General features: G+C 42.8%; 1 protein-coding gene across 1 annotated transcript in view; it reads left to right on the top strand.

Annotated features, from left to right (window-relative positions):
* ELP3 (elongator acetyltransferase complex subunit 3) overlaps window positions 1-22,460 on the top strand; it is a 221,960-nt gene extending 199,500 nt beyond the window's left edge. The window contains exon 15 of the mRNA XM_030198697.1: window positions 21,344-22,460. Coding sequence (XP_030054557.1) covers window positions 21,344-21,420 — 77 coding nt within the window. The 3' untranslated portion in view covers window positions 21,421-22,460. The remainder of the gene's footprint in view (window positions 1-21,343) is intronic.
* The last annotated feature ends 638 nt before the right edge of the window (window positions 22,461-23,098 follow it).

The following is a 23,098-nucleotide window of genomic DNA, read 5'->3' as shown; positions in this document are numbered from 1 at the left end:
GTGGGGGGGGGGGGCGGGATGGGCCTGGGTCCGCCTGTCTGAAGTGTACTGCACCCACTAAAACTGCTCCAGGGACCTGCATACTGCTGTGATGGACCTGAGTATGACATTGAGATTGGCATAGAGGCTGGCAAAAAATATTTAAAAAAAATTTTTTTGAGGGTGGGAGGGGGTTAGTGACCACTGGGGGAGTAAGGGGAGGTCATCCCCGATTCCCTCCCTCTCATGGCTTGGTCATAAGAAAAAAAGGACCAAGTAAAGTCATCCAAGTGCTTGTCAGGGACGCCCTTTTTTTTCCATTATGAGTCGAGGACACCCATGTGATAGGCACGCCTAAGACCCACCTTTGCTTCGCCTCCGACACGCCCCCAGGAACTTTGGTCATCCCCGCGACAGAAGACAGTTGGGGACGCCCAAAATTGACTTTCCATTATGCCGATTTGGGCGACCCTGGGAGAAGGACGCCCATCTCCCGATTTGTGTCGAAAGATGGGTGTCCTTCTCTTTCGAAAATAAGCCTGTATGTGTCTTTATCTAGTAGTCTCAAATTAGGCGCCCACTGGGCTGTTATATAAATTACTCTCCACAAGGGCAATTTCTTAAAGCCATTTACATGAATATATGGGTTCAATGTATGTGGTGTTGGTTCTTTTGCCCATGCTGCACACAGGTAAAAGTATTACAAATGGAGACAATCCCTGAAATTTGGGTAAACTTGATCATCTTATTATGGTGCTGTAGCTGATGTTATGAGTAGTAAGATGCTTTTTCAAAGCAGATTTCAGTGAACAGCTTATTAAAAAATATATTTTTATAAGAATACATCTTTGCACATATACCTGGTGATTTAGTCTTCCCTTTCTGTATGAATAAAAACAGTTGTTAAAATATTTATTGCAATTAGCAATTTAAAAAAATTAAATTAGTAAGTTTGTGTTTATTATCAGAAAGTTGTACTTCTACAAATGTATTGTAATCTCAAATCTAAACCTCTTTACTACAGCATTCAGGGCTGTCACATTCCCCATGTGGGTAGTAGGATGGCAGATTATTATTAAGATTTGTTTACTGCCTATTTTGAAGAAACTCACCCAAAGAACTCAATCTTCCACTTATAAAGAAAATATAATTATGACTGAGGGATGCACCTGTACATCCAAGTGGCAGCTGGAATACAGCTTGAGAGTAAAAGTTTGGACTCTCTAGTCAACATGACACTGATAGTTGTGATAATGATGCCTGCTGGGGTGTACTGCAATTAGCTCAGCCTTTTGCTTTGAAAGGCTTATTCTTTTAAAATAAGGATAAACAGAAACTCTTGCACTATGTAAAATTAATGGAGGCATCTAGTAAGAAAGGAGTGGTCTCCATTTTGTTCATTTTGAAAACTGACTGTGGGGAAGATGATTTTTAAAAGATTTTATACAGTAAACTATTCATCCTTCTAAAAGTCTACTCCTTTTCTGTCTCACTATTCCTTATTCACCGGCTAGGGTTCTCCATTCAGTAAACAGTCATCATTTATTTATTTGTAGTATTTGTATCCCACATTTTCCCACCTATTTGCAGGCTCAATGTGGCTTACATAGTTCCGTAATGGTGATTACCAGTTCTGGAAAAGAGAAATACATAGTTAAGGTAGAGGAGACAGAACGGATTAGGTATTCAGGTAAGGAAAGTACATTTTATAATAAGAAATGAAAGGTATTGGATTAAACTTCATTTAGTTCTGCCAGGTCCAAAACTTCCTCACCTTGCATCAACTAAACACCGTGTTCTTTTTCCTCTCCCCCTACAAGTGGAACAGTCTTCCCATCTTGCTTCATAGTGAATTATCACTTAAGGCCTTTAAAGCAAATCTTAAGGCCTGGCTGTTTAGACAGGCTTTCGGGAGGCAGACTGACTAGGGCTGCCATCCAGAACATAGAAACTTTTTTATATTCTTTTATTTTCTTTATTTTATATCTCTTTTTTATTGGGGTTTTTTTTTTTTTTGCTTCCCTTTGGACCCCTTTTACAAAGGTGCACTAGTGTTTTTTGCGCATGCATTAAATATGCATGTGCTAAACTCTAGAAATGTCCATATATTCCTATGGGTGTCTCTAGCATTTATTGTGCGCTAATCATTAGCACATGCTAAAAACACTGGCGCGTCTTTGTAAAATACCCTCTTTGTGTGTTTCTCTGTCTTTCCTATTATTAAATGGAGTTCATTTATCTTTCACATTTGATTTTTAGCCTGTACAAACCTCACTTGGTAGTTGGAGCGGTCTGGTAAATTTAAATAAACTGTAAATTGGTCCTCCAGCCCTCAGGTCCTGTAAAATCATGCATGCTTTTTCACAGCAAATGGGGGCAGAGTTAAGTCAGGAGAATTAAAATACATGTGGTGGTATTATTTTAAAGCCACTACCCTTATTTTACTGCATTACTTTCAAAACCTATTTTTGTACCTGTGGTATGTTTTCAAGGAGAGTCTCTGTGAGCAGCCGCTTGTTTGAAAACTTAGCACACAAGGTGCTTTGGTATAGGATACCAGCACAGAGAAGAGGTATCTCCATAGATCATACAAAGAAACCAAAAAAGAGCGGAGGTGACCCAAAGCAGACACAACCACAAGTTCAAACAAGAATCCTTTATTGACTGATCCATCACAGCCATTTTTCGGCACAGTGCCTGCATCGGGTTGTGATCTTGCTGGAGAAGCAAATATCTGTACCACACTCTTGGAATCCAAGAACACATACATGTTCAAAATACCAGTTGCTCAGAACAGTGTGAAACTCAAAACAGGTGCTCTGCACACACTGTTCATTGTGCTGAAACACGGCCGTGTCACGTCAGTCAGTAAAGGATTCTTGTTTGGACCTGTGGTTGTCTCTCTGTTTTGGGCCACCTCCGCTCTTCTTGATTATTTTGCTTTAGAATACCAACAGACCTGCAAGCTGCATAGGGAGTCTGAAAATTGCCCTCATATCATAGAAGGGTAAATAACTTGCTAAGGGTTTATCAGCCAATGAGGTGCAAGTGCAGTACTGTCTGGCACAAAACTGGTTAGGATCTCAATTTGCTACTGTATATTGTAGTTTAATTTTATGCTGCCAAATGATTTTGAAAAATTCAGGACTCTAAGGTTTTTATATAGCTCTAAAAGTAGAAAGTTTGTATTTGCATCAATGCAGAGGGGAAAAAAGCCAAATGAGAGAATCAGACTTGTAATAATTGTAATAAGGCAGGCTGTTCCCTAATAGTTAGAGAATATTGATCATCAAGATGTGAAAAATTTACGGCCTGGTATTCTAGGGCAAGTAAATCACATTACTGAACAAGAGAAAAGTCATCGGTGATTGCCTATTGAACAGGTTACCTTGTTGCTCTCTTCTAATGGGGAACTGCAAACCTCACATATTACTGCTAAAAGTTTGTATGTTGATGGTCTTCCTGTCTGCAAATCCCTTTTTCTTACCTATTCCTCTTACAGGTCTTTTTTCTGGGGGGGGGGGGGGGGGGGGGGGGGGCGCAGAATTCTCCTGCTGACCTGGTAGAGGTGAAGAAACAGGGAAAAGCCAGAGCTTAGGTCACCATAGTGTAATGATTTCCCCCTCTCTCCTTCAGTGTTGTGAGCACTACCTCCGTAGCAGGAAACAGAAGACCTAAGTTGGGACTTAAACTGAGATCCCTTCACGTGGTAGAGCACAGTACTGACCATCCCTATTTAGTTTTTCATCTCTCCCTTATATATCCAAAGATCGTTTTTATGTTCTCTTTTTAACTGGTCAGTTTTTACTGTTTTCTTCCTGTCCTCTATATCCCTTTTGTTTTTCCTAATAATTCTGCTGTACTCCTTTGCCTGTTTTTATCTTTAGAACATCCCTTTTTTTTTTGCCCTTACCACTTCTACCAGCTTCTTAGAGAACTGTATCAGCTTCTTTCTCCTTGTCAGTTTGTTAATCAAATTGTGGGGCTCATTTTCAAAACACTTAGATTCACAAAGTACCATGGCACTTTGTATGGCTTAGTGTTTTGAAAATGAGCCCCTAAATAGATTTGTTATGTTCTCATTACTCTTATTGCTGATCAATATTCTTAATTCTCCAGCTCTTGATTACTGATAAAGCCTAATCAGTTTATCACTTATTACATGAAGGGCAGTTCTTTAAAGGGCCTACTTTCCTTTATAGAATAGTAATATAGCATTTAAAATGTGCATATAATTTAGGCACAGCCACTTACACCAGCCACAGACCTGGTGTTAATACTTGCACCTAGATTGCTAACAAACATTCATAAATCATTAGTACTCTATAATTTACATGCATAACTGTGCACCCTCTTGCTCTGCCCAAACTCAATCCATGTATATGCCCACCTTCAAACCGTTCTGATGCGTATACCTTACATACCTCATACTCACACTCACTTTGGTCTTCCCAACAATCTCTTTTGACTGTTTCATCTTTTCATTAAATTTGTTTTGATAATATGTTTCTAAGGTGTTGCCCCATCCATACCCTGTGGGACAGTCGTCTTCTCATCCTTCAAGCTGAATCATAGTTTTGTAGATGTAAAGCAGATTTAAAATACATTTCTTCTTAGTGTTATGACAAGTAATAGTTTTCTTCGCATTTGATTCTGGGTATGGGTGGTGATGCTCACTGTGATCTCGCAGTGATCAAGATTCTTTCCCATAAATATATAGTTCCATTTCCTATTTTCTCTTTTTATAATATGTTTGTAAACCATCTAGATGGTTTTTACCAACACACCATTGCATTTAAGAGCCATTTTATAGAATAGCATGTAGGTGAAATATTGGCATTTATACGTGTTATACCAGTATTTTGGTCATTTACACATGTTCTTGATGCCAAAATGTTGGTGCTTTCTTGAAAGAATTATCCTGTTTATGAACAAGGCTTTATCGACCCACAGTAACCAAGGTTACTTTGTTTGATAAGACTGACTCAGGGTTTTGAATAGGGAGCCCTTTTTGGTAGAATGTGGTGGGAGCTGGGCACAGGTGTGAACGGGTTAATTTGGCTGAGGCTGTTCTGAACTTTTTCAGGGTATGCATTTAATTTATTGTGTAATTGTCATATCTGATTTTTTTATACTGTACCCTGCTTTGATGCCCAAAGCAAATAAAGTGGGTAAGAAAATATTTAAATAAATAGAAATAGACCTCTTGAAATCCAGGACCATGATAGTCCTCAGATTATTTATTTCCCTTGATTACTTGCCCCTTTTAACACATTTGAAGTGTGGCTAAGAGTTTCATATTAAACCACAATGATCATTAGATCATGGTTTTCCCTTAACATGAGGTCAGTGACACAATTTCAGTTTGTCAGCACCACATCTAGTGTAGCTTCTTATTGAGTAATCTCTTCCATTAGTTTCCTGATGAATATTCTTTGTAAGGTATTAAGGACTTCTCCACTCCTGGCTGTTGCAGCAAGTAGGCTCCAGTTAGAGAATGACATAGGGACAAAGTTTGTCCCCTTCCCCACCCCATCCCTGTGGGTTCTGTCCGTACCCCATTCTCTCAGGCCCCACAGGCCCTCTCTCCGTCCCCACCCTGTCCCTACAGGTTCTGTCCCCATCCCTGTGAGCTCATAAGTACATAAGTATTGCCATACTGGGAAATACCAAAGGTCCATCAAGCCCAGCATCCTGTCTCCAACAGTGGCCAATCCAGGTCACAAATACCTGGCAAAATCCCCAAAAAGTACAAAACATTTTATACTGCTTATCCCAGAAATAGTGGATTTTCCCCAAGTCCATTTAATAATGGTCTATGAACTTTTTCTTTAGGAAGCCGTCCAAACCTTTTTTAAACTCCGCTAAGCTAACCGCCTTTACCACATTCTCCTGCAATGAATTCCAGAGTTTAATTACACGTTGAGTGAAGAAAATGTTTCTCTGATTCGTTTTAAATTTACTACATTGTGGCTAGCAGACTACTACCTCTTGTTGGGAATAAGGATTTCACACTGGGCAATGATAATGCAGTGTTTCGCACACTTCAAGGCCAAGGGGTGGAGTTATTGGGTAGTTTTCCTAAGGACGATAACACTGTGATTTCCATGGCTGACTTCCAACGTAAGTGTTCAGGGGGGCCATTGGGGATATTGGCTTATCACCAGCTCGCCCACTACATACATAGTATCCCAAAGGGAGGACTAACCCATAGATTTGAGATTAAGTTGATGGAGTTCTTGGAAGGGGATGCGTTGGGACAGGTCTCTGTATCTTGGTTTTTTAGAGAGCTAGAGAAAGGGCTACCGGAGAGGCGGGTGACTGAGGTGGCGATGAAGTGGGAAACTGAAATTCATAGGACTATCTCTGAACACCATTTACAACACTCATTGAGGGGCATGCAGAAGGTGATACATAGTGCAGAGTTGCAAGAGTGCCAATATAGAACACTACATAGGGCTTACCTCTCTCCCAGAAGGGCATTTCATGCACGGGTGACAGAGACGGATGAGTGCCTAAAATGTGGGCAGGGTGGTGCTAATTTAACACACTGTATATGGCAATGTAAGACCATAAAGGCATTCTGGGGGAGAATAGGCAAATTCGTAAGGGAGGTCATAGGCTCCCAGGTTCCTATTACGTTTGAAAGAATGCTGCTGAGTGTGCCTGAACAATGGGATGCAGGGACCCAGGGCGAAAGAGTGTTCCTGAGCAAATCTTGTATAGTGGGGAAAAATGTATTATGAATCACTGGATATTGGACACCCCCCCCCTCTTACTGGTACTGGCGGAATAAGATGCACCAACTGATGTTATGGGAAGCGAGAGGGGCGAGAGTGACACCAAAACGGCAAGTGAGGTTTTTGGCGGTTTGGGGACAATACATAAATATGATTTCACCGAAAGCAAGAAGCCAAGTGCTCAATGGGCTGCCATGGGGAAACGGAGAGGATAGGGTGAGATAAGGCTGAACCATGCTAACAGGGAGGGGGGCGGGGGGGGGGGGAGAAGCATAAGATTTGGCCAATAAGATTGAGAGTAAGATATGGTTGGTGATAAGGGGCTGTAATAGAACCGTCGAATCATCGGAATGTTATATTAAGGGAATGAAAGGGGGGTAGGGAGGGGAGAAAAGTGATTGCTGATAACTCAGTTCATGTTATTACAATGTTGATAGCATTATTATAGGAAATGTTGTACAACGGGATTATGTGTTGTATTATTTTGGAGTATATTCAATAAAAATGTTTGAAACTAAATTTACTACATTGTAACTTCATCGCATGCCCCCTAGCCCTAGTATTTTTGGAAAGCGTAAACAGACACTTCACATCTACCCGTTCAACTCCACTCATTATTTTATAGACCTCTATCATATCTCCCCTTAGCCACCTTTTCTCCAAGCTGAAGAGCCCTAGCCACTTTAGCCTTTCCTCATAGGGATGTCGTCCCATCCCCTTTATCATTTTCGTCGCCCTTCTCGGCACCTTTTCTAATTCCACTATATATTTTTTGAGATGTGGCGACCAGAATTGAACACATTCTCCGAGGGCAAGCAGGCTGCTTGTTCTCACATGTCGGTCGGCGTCCACGGCAGCCCAGGAAATGGCAAATTTTTCCACAGCAAAATTTTAAAATTTTTGCCTGAGCCTTCTGGTGCGCACACCATGCATGCGCGAACAACTTCCCGCCCTTCGCGTGAGCGTTCCCGCTCAGTTTTTTCTTGTCAGCGGTGAGGTGAAGAGGTTTTTCCCTGTTCACTTCGCTGGCCCAAGAAGAGAGTCTTGACGATTCTTTTGATATTTCTTCTTTTATCGTTATTCGTTTAAAAAAACAAAACCCCGGTACTTTCTTTTAGTTTTTCCACTTTCTAAGTTTTCTTTCTTTTCGATGCAGCCGGGTTTTTCCCCTTTAGTGCCTTTTACTTTTTTGGCACGATCACGTCGTTTAATTTTGCCGAACACGTTTTTCCTTCCATGTCATCGAAGACACCCAGCGGCTTCAAACATTGTACTCTGTGCAATCGGACCATCTCAGGTACCGATACCCACGCTTAGTGTATCCAATGCCTTGGGCCCGACCATAGCCCAGCCGCTTGCAGTCTGCGTCTTCGTATGAAGAAACGGACCCAAGCGTCTCGAGAAGCCCAATGAGAGAAGCTTTTTGGGGCTTGGTCCGGTCCTTCGACGTCGACTTCGGTACCGAGGTCGGCGGCGTCAACATCGAGGGACGCATCGACGTCTGGATCGAAGGTAATGGCTGCGGAACAACCAACTCGTACTGGGAGTAGTGAAGCATCGAGTGGGTCTCCATCTGTCTCGAGGCCTCCTGTTATGCAGGCCCCCCCCCCCCCCCCCCCCCGGAACTGACCTTTGTCGGACCCGGCCCCGAAGAGACGTGAGGATTCCACGTCTTCCTCATCGGTACCGAAGAGTCTCGATGACAGGCGTCAGGCGAAGGCTAAGAAGCACCGTCATTGTTCTCCTTCAACACACAGTGCCGAGAGCTCCGGGGCGTCAAGGGATTCGGAACCTGAGAAGCGTCGGGGCCGAGAGGATCGCTCTCCCTCTATTCAGGCGGTGCCTATGCGTCAGTCTAGCAGCCTGGTACATGCTCCCGAGTCTTGACAGATTCTGCCACCGGCTCCTTTACCGACCCTGCAGCCTTCTCCGAGCGCATCAGGGCCCTGCTTCTGGAAGGGCTGCTGCGCCAGTCTGCTTTGGTGTCGGGGGTGCTTACACCTTCCGTACCGTCTGCTGCAGTGGCATCTGGCCCTTCACCTGTGGTGAGGTCCTCGACCTCGGTGCTGCCTGCCACCCAGGTCGACTCCCCTTCGATGTCGGTGGAGGAAGCTTCACCGGAGTCCAGGCGAACGTCGACTTCTTGGCACCGCCATAGAGGACGTCGTTCCTCAGCGTCGAGGCAGCTTCTGTTTCGGACTGCTCTGAGGGATGTCTTGTCTGATACTGAAGATGAGCGTTCGTGGGAGGAACAGGAGGATCCCAGGTACTTTTTCTGACGAGTCCTATGGGATTCCTTCTGAACCTTCCCCTCCACTAGAAAGGAGACTTTCTCCACCGGAGAGTCTATCCTTCACCTCCTTTATCTGGGAAATGGCTGCGGCTATTCCCTTCCCTATGGAGGTTGAGGATGAGCCCAGGGCTGAGATGCTCAAGGTCCTGGATTATCCTTCTCCGTCTAGAGAGGCTGCAAAGGCTCCTTTGCATAATGTACTCAAGGAAGTTCTTATGCCTCTGTCTAATCCCGTGATCCCGAAAAAGACTGAATCCCAGTATCGGATCCACGGGGAGCCTGGATTGATGAGGTTTCAGCTACCTCACAATTCCATGGTGATGGACTCCGCTCTTAAAAGAGCCAAGAGTACTAGGGACTATGCCTCGGTTCCCCCAGGCAGAGAATCTAGAACCTTGTTCTCTTTTGGGAGGAAGGCGTATCAGGCTGCTATGCTCGCTGCCAAAATCCAGACATACCAGTTCTTCACGAGCATCCACTTGCGGAACTCGGTGAGGCAACTGTCTAGCTTGGTTGATGTACTCCCTCTGGAGCAGGCCGAGCCTTTTCGCCAGGTGGTCAGGCAGCAGAAGGCATGTCGAAAATTCCTGCCCAGGGGTACTTTCGACACTTTTGATGTAGCATCCAGGATCGCTGCCCAGGATATAGTGATGCGCAGACTCTCATGGCTGCGTGTCTCTGACCTGGATCATTCGGTCCAGCAGTGGATGGTGGATGTACCTTGCTGGGGGGATAACCTTTTTGGTGAGAAAGTGGAGGATCTGATTGACCAGCTCAAGAAGCACAATGATGCTTTGGATTCTCTCTCCCACTGGGCATCTTCTGCTACTACCTCCTCATCTAGGAGGTTTTTGTGGAGGGAAGAGGAGTGCTCCCTATTCCTATGCTAGGCGTAGGTACACTCCTGCTTCTCGACAGCCTGCCCAGGCTCAGTCCCAGCGCGCTCATTCTCATCAACAGTGTGCGCCTAAGGCCATTGCGGCTCCCCAGCAAAAGCAAGAAACGGGCTTTTGACTGGCTCCAGTTCAGCATAGCCTCAATAAACGTGTCCGTACCGGACGACTTGCCGGTTGTGGGGAGGTTAATGTTTTTTCACCAAAGGTGGCCTCTTATAACCTCCGAACAGTGGGTTCTTCAAATTGTCCGGTTAGGATACACCCTCAATCTTGGATCCAAGCTTCCAAATTGCCCACTGGGAGCTCAGTCCTACAGCTCCCAGCACAAGCAGGTACTTGCAGAGGAACTCTCCGCCCTTCTACAGGCCAAAGCGGTCGAACCCATTCCACCAGGGGAAGAAGGGCTGGGATTCTATTCCAGGTACTTCCTTGTGCAAAAGAAAACAGGGGAGATGCGTCCCATCCTAGACCTAAGGGCCCTGAACATATTTCTTGTCAGAGAAAAGTTCAGGATGGTTTCCCTAGGCACCCTTCTTCCCATGATTCAGGAAAACAATTGGCTATGCTCTCTGGACTTAAAGGATGCTTTCACACACATCTCGATACTTCCATCTCACAGGAAGTAGCTTCGATTTCGGCTGGGAACACAGCACTTTCAGTACCGTGTACTGCCTTTTAGCCTGGCGTCTGCGCCCAGAGTATTTACCAAATGCCTAGCTGTAGTTGCAGCGTCGCTACGCAGACTGGGAGTGCATGTGTTTCCTTATCTCGACGATTGGCTGGTGAAGAGCACCTCGAAGGAGGGTGCTCTGGAGTCCATGCAAATGACTATTTGGGTGCTAGACCTACTGGGGTTCGTCATAAATTATCCCAAGTCCCATCTCACTCCAGTCCAAAAATTGGAATTCATTGGAGCCCTGTTGAACACTCAGACAGCTCGAGCTTATATTGCCGAGACAAGGGCGGACAACCTGGGGTCCATGGTTCGAGCGTCTCAGCAGGTCACAGCTCGGCAGATGTTGAGACTTTTGGGGCACATGGCCTCCACAGTTCATGTCACACCCATGGCGCGTCTACATATGAGATCAGTTCAATGGACCTTAGCTTCCCAGTGGTTTCAAGCTGCGGGGGATCTAGAGGATATAATCCAACTGTCCACCGACTTTCGGAGTTCTCTTCAGTGGTGGACGATTCAATTCAATTTCACCGTGGGGCGACCATTCCAAGTTCCTCAGCCATGAAAAGTGCTGACAACGGATGCATCTCTCCTGGGGTGGGGAGCTCATGTAGATGAGCTCCACACTCAGGGAGCCTGGTCCTTTCAGGAAAGAGGTCTGCAGATCAACCTGGAATTAAGAGCAATCTGGAACACTCTAAAGGCTTTAAGAGATCAGCTGTCCAACCAAGTGATCTTAATTCAGATGGACAATCAGGTTGCCATGTTTAACACCAACAAGCAGGGGGGGGCACCGGATCTCGCCCTCTGTGTCAGGAACCCGTCCAGATGTGGCTTTGGGCTCGCCATCACGGCATGTTTCTCCAAGCCACTTATCTGGCAGGCATAAACAACAGTCTGGCCAATAGGTTGAGCAGGATTATGCAACCTCACAAGTGGTCACTGAACATGGGCTTAGTCCGCAAGATCTTCTGAGCGTGGGGCACCCCCTCGGTGGATCTTTTTGCCACTCAGATCAATCACAAGGTCCCTCAGTTCTGTTCCAGGCTTCAGGCCCACGACAGACTAGTGTCAGATGCCTTTCTCCTACATTGGGGAACAGGCCTTCTGTATGCGTATCCTCCCATACCTCTAGTAAGGAAGACTTTGCTGAAACTCAAGCAAGACTGCGGGACCATGATCCTGATTGCACCCTTCTGGCAGTGTCAGATCTGGTTCCCTCTTCTTCTGGAGTTGTCCTCCAAAGAACCATGGAGATTAGACTGTTTTCCAACACTCAGAACGAGGGGTCGCTTCTACATCCCAACCTCCAGTCTCTGGCTCTCACGGCCTGGATGTTGAGAACTTAGAATTCGCCTCCTTGGGTCTTTCAGAGGGTGTTTCCCGAGTCTTGGTTGCTTCCAGAAAAGATTCCATGAAGAAGTGTTACTTTTTCAAATGGAGGAGGTTTGCCGTCTGGTGTGACAGCAAGGCCCTACATCCTCTTTCTTGTCCTACACAGACCCTGCTTGAATACCTTCTACTCAGAGTCTGGTCTCAAAACCAACTCCGTAAGAGTTCACCTTAGTGCGATTAGTTCTTATCATCGCCGTGTAGAGGGTAAGCCTATCTCTGAACAGCCTTTAGTTGTTCTCTTCATGAGAGGTTTGCTTTTGTCAAAGCCCCCTGTCAAACCTCCACTAGTGTCATGGGATCTCAACATCGTTCTCACCCAGCTGATTAAAGCTCCTTTTGAGCCACTGAATTCCTGCCATCTGAAGTACTTGACCTGGAAGGTCGTTTTCTTGGTGGCTGTTACTTCAGCTCGTAGAGTCAGTGAGCTTCAGGCCTTGGTAGTTCATGTACCTTATATCAAGTTCCATCACAACAGAGTAGTCCTCCGCACGCACCCTAAGTTCCTGCCAAAGGTGGTGTCGGAGTTCCATCTGAACCAGTCAATTGTCTTGCCAACATTCTTTCCCCGTCCTCATATCCGCCCTGGTGAAAGCAGTTTGCACACCTTGGACTGAAAGAGAGTATTGGCCTTTTACGTGGGGCGGACAAAGCCCTTTAGACAGTCCACCTAGTTGTTTGTTTCTTTTGATCCCAATAGGAGTGGAGTCGCCATCGGAAAACGCACCATCTCCAATTGGCTAGCAGATTGCATATTTTTTACTTACGCCCAACTGGGCTGACTCTGGAGGGTCATGTCACGGCTCACAATGTTAAAGCCATGGCTGCGTCAGTGGCTCAAATAAAGTCAGTCTCCGCTGAGGAGATTTGTAAGGCTGCAACGTGGTCATCAGTCCACACATTCACATCTCACTACTGCTTCCAGCAGGATACCCGACGCAACAGTCAGTTTGGGCAGTCGGTGCTGCAGAATCTGTTCGGGGTTTAGAATCCAACTCCACCCTCCTAGACCCATTTTTGTTATGTTCCAGGCTGCACTCTCAGTTAGTTGTTTATGGTTTCAGGTCAATTTATGTTATGTCCTCGCTGTTGCGAGGCCCAATTGACCGATATTTATTGTTTTGAGTGAGCCTGGTTGCTAGGGATACCCCACATGTGAGAAGAAGCAGCCTGCTTGTCCTCGGAGAAAGCGAAGATACATACCTGTAGCAGGTGTTCTCCAAGGACAGCAGGCTGATTGTTCTCACAAACCCGCCCACCTCCCCTTTGGAGTTCTTGTTTATTATTTGCGCGTGACAGAAGGCTCTGGCAAAACTTTTTAAATTTTGCTGTGGAAAAATTTGCAGTTTCCTGGGCTGCCGTGGATGCCGACCCACATGTGAGAACAATCAGCCTGCTTGTCCTCGGAGAATACCTGCTACAGGTATGTATCTTTGCTTTCTCCGAGGACAAGCAGGCTGCCTGTTCTCACATGTGGGGTATCCCTAGCAACCAGGCTCACTCAAAACAATAAATATTGGTCAGTTGGGTTTCCTTGCCCCTTCATGGGGACGTCCTGCGAGGACGTCCTCAGAAAAACTTGGGTGTCCCCTTCGATTATGCTCCTCCCACGTGTTTTTAACTCCAGTGCAATCTTTTTTTCGAAGTCCCTCTTAGCCTTCCTTATCAGCGCTTTGCATTTGACTTGATATTCCTTATGCTGTTTCTTATTATTTTCAGTCGGTTCCTTTTTCCATTTTCTGAAGGATTTTCTTTTAGCTCTAATAGCTTCCTTCACCTCACTTTTTAACCACGCCGGCTGTCGTTTGGTCTTCTGTCCTCCTTTTTTAATACAAGGAATATATTTGCCCTGGGCTTCCAGGATGGTGTTTTTGAACAGCATCCATGCCTGATGTAAATTTTTGACCCTCGCAGCCATTCTTCTCATTTTATCGTAGTCTCCTTTTTTAAAGTTAAACGCTAATGTATTTGATTTCCTATATATATATACTTACTTCAAAGCTAATATCAAATCCAATCATATTATGGTCACTGTTATCAAGTGGCCCCAGCGCCATCACCTCTCGCACCAGATCATGGGCACCACTAAGGTCTAGAATTTTTCCTTCTCTCGTCGGCTCCTGTACCAGCTGCTCCATAAAGCTGTCCTTGATTTCATCAAGGAATTTTACCTCACTAGCGTGCCCCAATGTTATATTTACCCAGTCAATATCGGGGTAATTGAAATCACCCATTATTATTGTGTTGCCCAGTTTGTTCGCATCCCTAATTTCCTTTAACATTTCTGCATTCGTCTGTTCATCCTGGCCAGGCGGACGGTAGTACACGCCTATCACTATCCTTTTCCCCTTTACACGTGGAATTTCAATCCACTGTGATTCCAAGAAGTGTTTTGTTTCCTGCAGAATTTTCAATCTATTTGCTTCAAGGCTCTCGTTAACATACAATGCTACCCCTCCACCAATTCGATCCACCCTATCACTACGATATAATTTGTACCCCATTATGACAATTTCCCACTGGCTATCCTCCTTCCACCAGGTCTCAGAGATGCCTATTATATCTAATTTTTCATTTAGTACAATATATTCTAACTCTCCCATCTTATTTCTTAGGCTCCTAGCATTCGCATATAGACATTTCAGACGATGTTTGTTGTTCCTATTTACATGATGCTTCGTACTTGACAGTATTAATGTGCAATCTTTTGTCTGATTTTTATTTTAGGACACCTGATCTACGGTCTCTTTTGCAACCTCACTATCAGGATACCCTATCTTCCCTGTTTTGGTGATATCTTTGAAAGATACCTTATCCTGAACCATGCGCTTTTGAGCGGCTGTCAGCCTTCCCCCCATTTCTAGTTTAAAAGCAGCTCTATCTCCTTTTTAAATGCCGATGCCAGCAGCCTGGTCCCACCCTGGTTAAGGTGGAGCCCCTCCTTTCGGAATAAGCTCCCCCTTCCCCAGAATGTTGCCCAGTTCCTAACAAATCTAAAACCCTCTGTCCTCATCTGCAGAAGTCTCGAACGCTTCTGATTTTATATTTAAATCTTTGTATTAAAGTATAAAAATAAACAATATGCTGTGCAACTGTTGTGTATAAATTGCAAATAGAAAACAGTAATACCGAGCAGCAATAATAACACCCCCACCCCCACCACCCTCTACCCTTCCTACACCAAGGAATCCTAATTCACACTGTTAAAATGTCCAGGGGTATAAAATACAACCTATTCTGTATGCCCTAGAGGGGAAAAACATTCCCTATGAAGTACTGTTACTTTTTATAAACATGTGGATGAATAAGAAGTCATCAACAATCTCAGGATTCAGTCTAGCTCCCCTGTCTTCCACAGTTCTTCCTGCAACAGAAGATGTCTTCTTAGAAGATGTGCTGGTAGCAGGATGTATAGGATCCCTCATGCTAATTTTGCTAGTTGTGGCCAGCATGTTTGCTTGTTTTTCCAAAAAATCAAAATATCGTTGTAGGCATCACTCAAACATAAATAACAGTCCAGTTCATTAACAGGCTTCAAAGTAGAAAATGACACGGGGACAGTTTGGCCCCATCCCTGTATGCTCTGTCCTTATCTCTGCCCCATCCCCACGGTTACTTCAGGACCCCGTCCTCATGTCATTCTCTAGCTCCAGTTCATGTTCCCTGAATTTGAAGATCTCTTTACATGTTATCTCAGTTATCTCTCTTATGCTTGAATCCACTTCCTTTCCCATGCTAGGGCTAGAAATTCTCTTGGGTGTTTCCAAGACAATTCACAGTAATTCAGCTATTCATCTTTTTCCTGCTCCCCCTTTATTTCAGTGGCTACTATTGTGATCCTAAAAACAAAGCACAGAGGAACTATCCTCCACGGATACAGCCAGTCGTGTGCTGGAAAATTTTTAACAGGCTCTGAGGCGTATTTTCAAAGCACTTTGGGAGGCTAAGTTCCATAGGTTTCTATGGAACTTTGGGAGGCTAAGTGCTTTGAAAATGAGCCTCACAGTCTCTGAGCATAGCCAGCCATGTAATTTGGGAGGGGGGTGGACTAGGGGGCAGTGTATTCCTTTCTGTTCCCCTCCCCCCATGCGGGCATGCTAGGCATACCTTTCCTGGCAGGGAGGCCAAGACCCACCAGCCAAATAAATGGACTGCCGCCACTCCCCACTGCTTGTTTCTGGCTCTGAGCAGCATGCCAGCAATTCTCAAGCATACACGGTGGGATGCTACTAGAAATTTCTACGTATTTTTTGTATTCAGCATCCGAATCAGTCTTCGTCAAATGATGTTACCCAGATGTGAGAATATAACTGGCCTGCTTCTTCTTGGATAAAAATCCACTACCATGGGGCACGGTGTCAGGCATCCTGTAATAGTTTTCGGATCTGCACGACCACACGTGTGCTCGGAAAATAGTAAGGGCTCTCGTGCTAATTTGGAAATTAGCATGTGGCCATTAATTGAGAAAAAGGAAAATGCGGCCGTTTTACAGCCGTGTTAAAAATGGCCTCAACGCATGGGAAACCAACGTGTTAGTCCTAGCGCAGTCCACATTTTAGCACAGCTTAGTAAAAGAGCCCCTAGGGATTTAGAAAATAACTATTTACTATATAATGATAATTTAACTTTGAATTCTCTCTTATCAGCTTAAATACACATGCAGCTACATTTTAAGTAAAACTGCTGGTCAGGAATTTTTCTTTACAAAACAAAACACTATGCTGAAAGTAAGAAGAGTAGTAAAATGCTAACTAACTTTTTAAAAAGCAGGACAAAACTCCAAATACCTGCTGTGAAGCAGTCTAATGGTAGTTCAGCTACCACCCTATAAGCCATTTCAGAGGCTTTTCATGATTTTTATTCACAACTATATACTTCTGAATTAACAGAGGACTTAACACCTGTAGAACAATTTTTGACTCCCCTCTCTAACCGCAGTGGTTGGTTTCAAATAATCTTATTCACCAAGCACAAATCAATTTGATTTGAACCTTTTCCAAAATTAGATATCTTTGGAATAGATTTATATACCGATTTAGTTGATACAATTGAACACAACTGTGAATCCATCTTAAAATATGTGAAGGATCTTCTGCATTCTTGGCATCCTCTCCATCTCTTGTGGTGAGGAAGATTGGAGACCATCAAAATGATGGTAGCCCCCAAGATCAACTTTTGTTTTGAGCATGATCCCAATATTATTTCCTTTAAATTTCTGGAAACATTAAAATAGAACGTTAACCTTTGTATGGAAATCTGAAGACTTGAATTTTAAAAAAAGGCCTAAGGATAAAGCCAGGAGTATTATTTCCTGACTTTATTACGTAATCATAAAGCATTCATATTATTATAAGGCTGTAATTGGTTTTCACCTGATGATGAATATACACCAATTTGGTTAATCCAGTCTATTTGCCTCCCAATTCCAATTCACTTACTACTCACAATTTCACAGAAAACTAACATGATTTTATCTGATTCTTTAAATTGCCTATCAGAGTTTAAAAAAAATACTTAATAATGTTCCCCTGGTTCAATCCACAAATTAAAATTAACAGTTCCTCAGTTTATTGGATATATTGGGCTCACAAAGGATTATGGACTTTGAAAGACCTTTTATAACAAGGATAACACACTTTTACCATTTGTGAAATTACAAGAATAATATGATTTACCATCCAGTCATTTTATAAATGGTTTCAAACTGAATCATTGTTTTAACAATGGAAATCTAGGGCTTCTTTTACAAAGCCACGTTAGCGATTCCCGCATGACAAATGAGAGGAAGCCCATAGGAATTGAATGGGCTTCTCTCATTTGTCACACTGGGAATAGAATGCCTATTGTTCATTCTGAAATACTATCTTTAGTGTCAACAGTAAAATTGCTTCTTAGATCAAACTGCTTCATCCATTTATAAACTTTTAATATCTTCCACTTCTAAAGAAATGGCTGGATTACAACAAACTCAGGAAGCTTGTCATTCTTTTGGTCAAAAATGCTAAGACCTCTCTTCAGCATCTACCTTACAATCAATGTTTTTCAACTTTGTGGACTCATAAACTTTTGACAGGTTTATCCTCTTCTAATTTGTGTTGGAACTGTAATTCCTTCAATGGTAGGGAAAGGGGGATGGGATTTGATATACCACTATTCTGTGGTTATAATCAAAGCAGTTTACATATCATATGCAGGTACTTATTTTGTATATGGGGCAATGAAGGGTTAAGTGACTTGCCCAGAGTCACCAGGTGCCACAGTGGGAATTGAACTCAGTTCCAGACTGCTGCACTAACCATTAAGCTACTCCTCCACTCCATTCCTTATTACATATGTTATATGAATGGAAAGATATATGGTCTATCCTAAGTAAAGTTTTTTTGCTTTACAAACTGAAATATTAAATAGTTCTTTTCAAATTGTGTTCCCATCAAATTTTTCTTTCTGATACTTAGAAAACGTTATTCGATATTCTCCATACTATTGCTCAAAAACATGTTCTTTCCAATTGAAAAAATTCTCATTTACTTAATGTTCACTTCTGGTGGAAGTCAGTATTTACAGCATTGCAAATCTGAACTTTCAATAGCTGAGAGATTGGAAACTATGGGGCCCTTTTACAATGCGGTGTTAAGCCCAATGTGTGCTTACTGTACACTAATTTGGAGCTACCGCTGGCCCATCGCACGCACTGGTGGTAGTTTGAGCCCTGGCAAACTCCATTTCCCCTGCTAGAGAAAATTTCTCCGTATTTTTTAGCGTGGTGCTAACCCAGTGGTAATCGGGCAGTGCTGCACACTACCTGGTTACCGCCAGGTTAGTATGGGAGCCCTTACCACTACCTCAATGGGTGGCGGTAAGTGCCCCCCATCCCGGCATGGCCACATGGTAAGAGCGATCTTACCGCAAGGCCATGTCTTCTTCGACCTTTTTACCCACTGTGGTAAAAAGGGCCTCAGCGCGCAGCAAAAGCAAAAACAGTCTCTACGGGGCCCTTTTTACCGCAGCTTGGTAAAAGGACCCCTGTGTCAAGTAAAAAGATTAGTATGGTCTGCTCTTACATCATATCTCCACAACACTACTATTCAGAACCCATGATACTTATTTAATATATGATTTGAATTTGTTTTAGGCCTTTGATATTATATTTTACATCTGCTGTTTATCTCTGTTATATTTGCTATATTGTTACCTGTTTTGAATAAACTCCATAAAATTAAAAAAACCTCATGAGATGTGGACACGTTGACCTTCACAGCTTCCTTTTGACCAAGGCAAATTTAGTTTTCCCTCCTTCAGCGACTTTCTCTTGAGAAATTAATCAAGCTGAAATTTTCCACAGCCCTGATCACACAGAACCAAGGTTCGTTTCTCTACCCCAACATTCAGTCTCCAGCCCTCACAGTCAGTGTTGAGGAGAATATGGTTTGATTTCAGTGCACTTTCTCAGGTTCATCCTGTTTCAAGGAAGGAAGCCACGAGGAGGTCTTACAGTTTCAGATGGAGAAGGCTCGTCATCTAATGTCAGGGCAACATTTTAATTATTTCTACTTTACATAAACATGGCTTGAAAATTTTCTGCATTTTCAGTCTGTTGTCAAACCTTAACTCATTCAGGATTCATCTCAATGCAATTTGCTCTTATTCCCAACTTTGTAGACGGGCATTCCATTTGTCTATACTCTACAGACTCTAGTTATCAGATCCATGCAGGTTTTGCTTCTACTCAAGCCTCCCCTGATGTCTTCTGTGTCATATAATGTCATCATGTTTTAACTTAGCTGATTGAAAGCGCCCTATTCCTTAGGCATTATCATTTACACCTAGATCTAAGCAAACAAAACCAAAGTATGGTGACAAGTATAGAAGGTATATAATTATGAGAAGCAGTAGGCCAGACCAGTCTTTCTACTGCCTTCCAAGAGCTCTGAATTGGACTAGGGATTCTTTAATTATATAGATTTTCTCATTAATGCACACTGCTACTTTCCCACCAGTATATCAGCCAGTCAGCCTCTCTTATTCACACCTCTTGTAGCTAGTCATGAATTGCTGTTTTCTGATTGGTTATTAAAAAAAATATTTCTAATTGTCTGCACAGGTGAATAATTTTGGAGGTCTAATTAAATTTCTGTCATGTTGCCTTCTTACTTAAGAGTAATATCAAAAGGAACAAACCCATTATGTGTTACAAAACAGAAGACTAGAAAATTAGATGCAATTATTAGCTTAGTAATTGCTGTGAGTGAATTTTTTTTACTTCATTTAACTCCATAAGACAAAGAAAATCTCAGTTCAGAGACATTTCCTGAGGGTTTGCTGTTACAGAATTGCCTTATGTAATATGTGCCACGTGGCATGGTGACAAAGTGGCACATACATTTTATCACACTCAAGTAGGCATGTTCTTGGATGAGCAGAGTTGCAAAGTACATGCATATTTTCTAAAAATGCATGAGGTGCAGCTCTAGAGCTGGAGTGAATGTCCACACTAGTCTAGTTGGTTTGCCCCTAGTATTTGTCCAGTTTGTTCATGGCTTCAATTTCTGCCACTTTTTTTTCCATAGCATTTTATAAAAACATCTAGATGCCTATGTTTCTTTATAAAATAGACTAAAAATAAATCCCCTCTTAATTTTAACTCCCAGAATTCTGGCTTTGCATAGTGTTTTGCAGTATCTATTAAATTCACATACTTTGCCATCATGGCTACATTTATTTGTTTCTACAAATCCATGGCTTACTACCAGGCATGGAGTAGTAATATGATGATTGGAGCAGTGGACTAAGAATCAAGGAAGCCAGGCTTCAAGTCCTTCTTCTTCCACCAACTGGCCTTATAATCATGGGCAAATCATTTTCTGTTGCCTCAGGTACAATTTAGAATGCAAGTCCTCTTGCACAATGAAATAACCACAATACCTGAATTGAAATGCGACCTGAGCTTGAATTTGAAAAAAAATTAGTAAAACGTCTATTCACAAAAATTAATGCCCTTCACATGTTTTGATTCTTTTGAAAGCCACGTGTGTACTGGCTAACAAGTCCCTTCATGACTCCATATTAGACCACTGTATTGGCCCTTTGATATAGTTCTTAATATGGCACTGATTTCTGATGTTAAGGCATGCATACAGCTCCTGCAGCAACATGAGTATGGTGTGTTTATAGTTGTGTGTATCACAAATAAGAAAACCTTGGAGAGGTTTCCCCTCTACTGCTCATTATGAATTGCTGTTCTACATTGGTAAAACTATCGGTATGATAGTATAGAGACAGAGGATTTAGCAAACTGAAGCTTTATTGGCTGAATGCCTGTTGATGTTTTATCATGGTGTACCTTGACATTGTTTGTGGTTTATTCTAGGTGTTGGCACAAGGAATTATTACAGAAAGATTGGATATGAGTTGGAAGGCCCCTACATGGTAAAAAGGCTGGACTGATAGCCTACAAACAAGAGGAAGAAATACAAATTTGTTGCCATCCTAGAATACTTTGAAGAGTCATCAGGAGGATAGAAAGCTAAAGTAATTTTGATTTCCACAAAATACATTTCTTTTTTGTGAGTGATATAACAAACTGTAAACATCCAAGTAGGTCACACTATGTGTAAAATATATTTTTATAGCTGTATATGAAACACAGAAATCCAAATTAAAGTTATATAAGGTTTGCAATTTTTATACCAAAGCTTTTAGAGGTTTTTCTAGTTTGTTTTTCTGGGCTAACATAACCCTGAATATTTTGGAAACAGTTTAGTTGAGGGAGCAAAATAAATTTGATCCATTTAAGTAAAAGTAGTGTATCTGAACACCCTGCACCATGCCACCTTTGTACAACCCTTTGGTAATGTCTCATTGATTATGGGCTAATAGTAGTTTAAAGATGAGAAAATGGAAGATGATTATTTCCTATTACCAGTAATTTAAAATTGAATGGTCTTATCCCTAATAGCATCACTGTTTTCTGAAATCCAACTCGGACATTTCCAAGATTGTAGTATGAATTACACATTGAAAGGCAGAAGTTCTAAATATGTTTACAAAAAAGCATGCTTGTTCTTGTAAAAGAACTACATACACTATATAACAAAAAATGATATTTGTTGGGTTATTCCCTGTGGTTTGGTAATAGTGCTCACATACCAGAGACCTACTTCTGACCTCCTGTCTAAAGTCAGTAGGACTTAATTTATAATTCCCTTTTTTGTGCTGGCGCTTTTGTCCAACTAGGAAAAAAAAAATTTCTGCTGGAAGAGCATGCAAGAGATAAACTTTGAAGGAATGATTCTCTTCAGTGATCAAACAAGTCTTTCTTATCCTAGAATAACTGTCAAAGAAGTAGGGGTGGAGGAAAGAACAAAAAGGCTGTATTTTGAGCTAGCATTTTATTAGGAAACCATTTTAGCAAAGGCACCTGATTAATGTATCCCAAACTTATTTACAGAATAATTCATAAGCAAATGCAAAGCATTTATACTCTACTACTACTTAACATTTCTAGAGCGCTACTAGGGTTACGCAGCGCTGTACAAAATAAACAAGGACGGTCCCTGCTCAAAGGAGCTTACAATCTAAAGAACGAAATGTCAAGTTGGGGCAGTCTAGATTTCCTGGGTAGAGGTGTAGAGGTTAGGTGCCGAAGGCGACATTGAAGAGGTGGGCTTTAAGCAGAGATTTGAAGATTGGCAGGGAGGGGGCCTGGCGTATGGGCTCAGGGAGTTTGTTCCACGCGTGGGGTGAGGCGAGGCAGAAAGGGCGGAGCCTGGAGTTGGCAGTGGTGGAGAAGGGTACTGAAAGGAGGGATTTGTCTTGAGAGCGGAGGTTACGGGTAGGAACGTAAGGGGAGATGAGGGTTGAGAGGTAATGAGGGGCTGCAGATCGAGTACATTTGTAGGTTAGTAGCAGAAGCTTGAATTGAATGCGGTACCTGATCGGAAGCCAATGAAGTGACTTGAGGAGAGGGGTGATATGAGTGTATCGGTTCAGGCGGAAGATAAGACGTGCAGCAGAGTTCTGAATGGACTGAAGGGGGGATAGGTGGCTAAGTGAGAGACCAGTGAGGAGTAGGTTGCAGTAGTCAAGGCGAGAGGTAACGAGAGAGTGGATGAGAGTTCGGGTG

The sequence above is a fragment of the Microcaecilia unicolor genome, chromosome 3 (assembly GCF_901765095.1).
Source record: "Microcaecilia unicolor chromosome 3, aMicUni1.1, whole genome shotgun sequence".
Classification (NCBI taxonomy): Eukaryota; Metazoa; Chordata; class Amphibia; order Gymnophiona; family Siphonopidae; genus Microcaecilia; species Microcaecilia unicolor.
The sequence above is the reverse complement of the archived record's forward strand: the minus strand, read 5'-3'. Positions and strand labels throughout refer to the sequence as shown.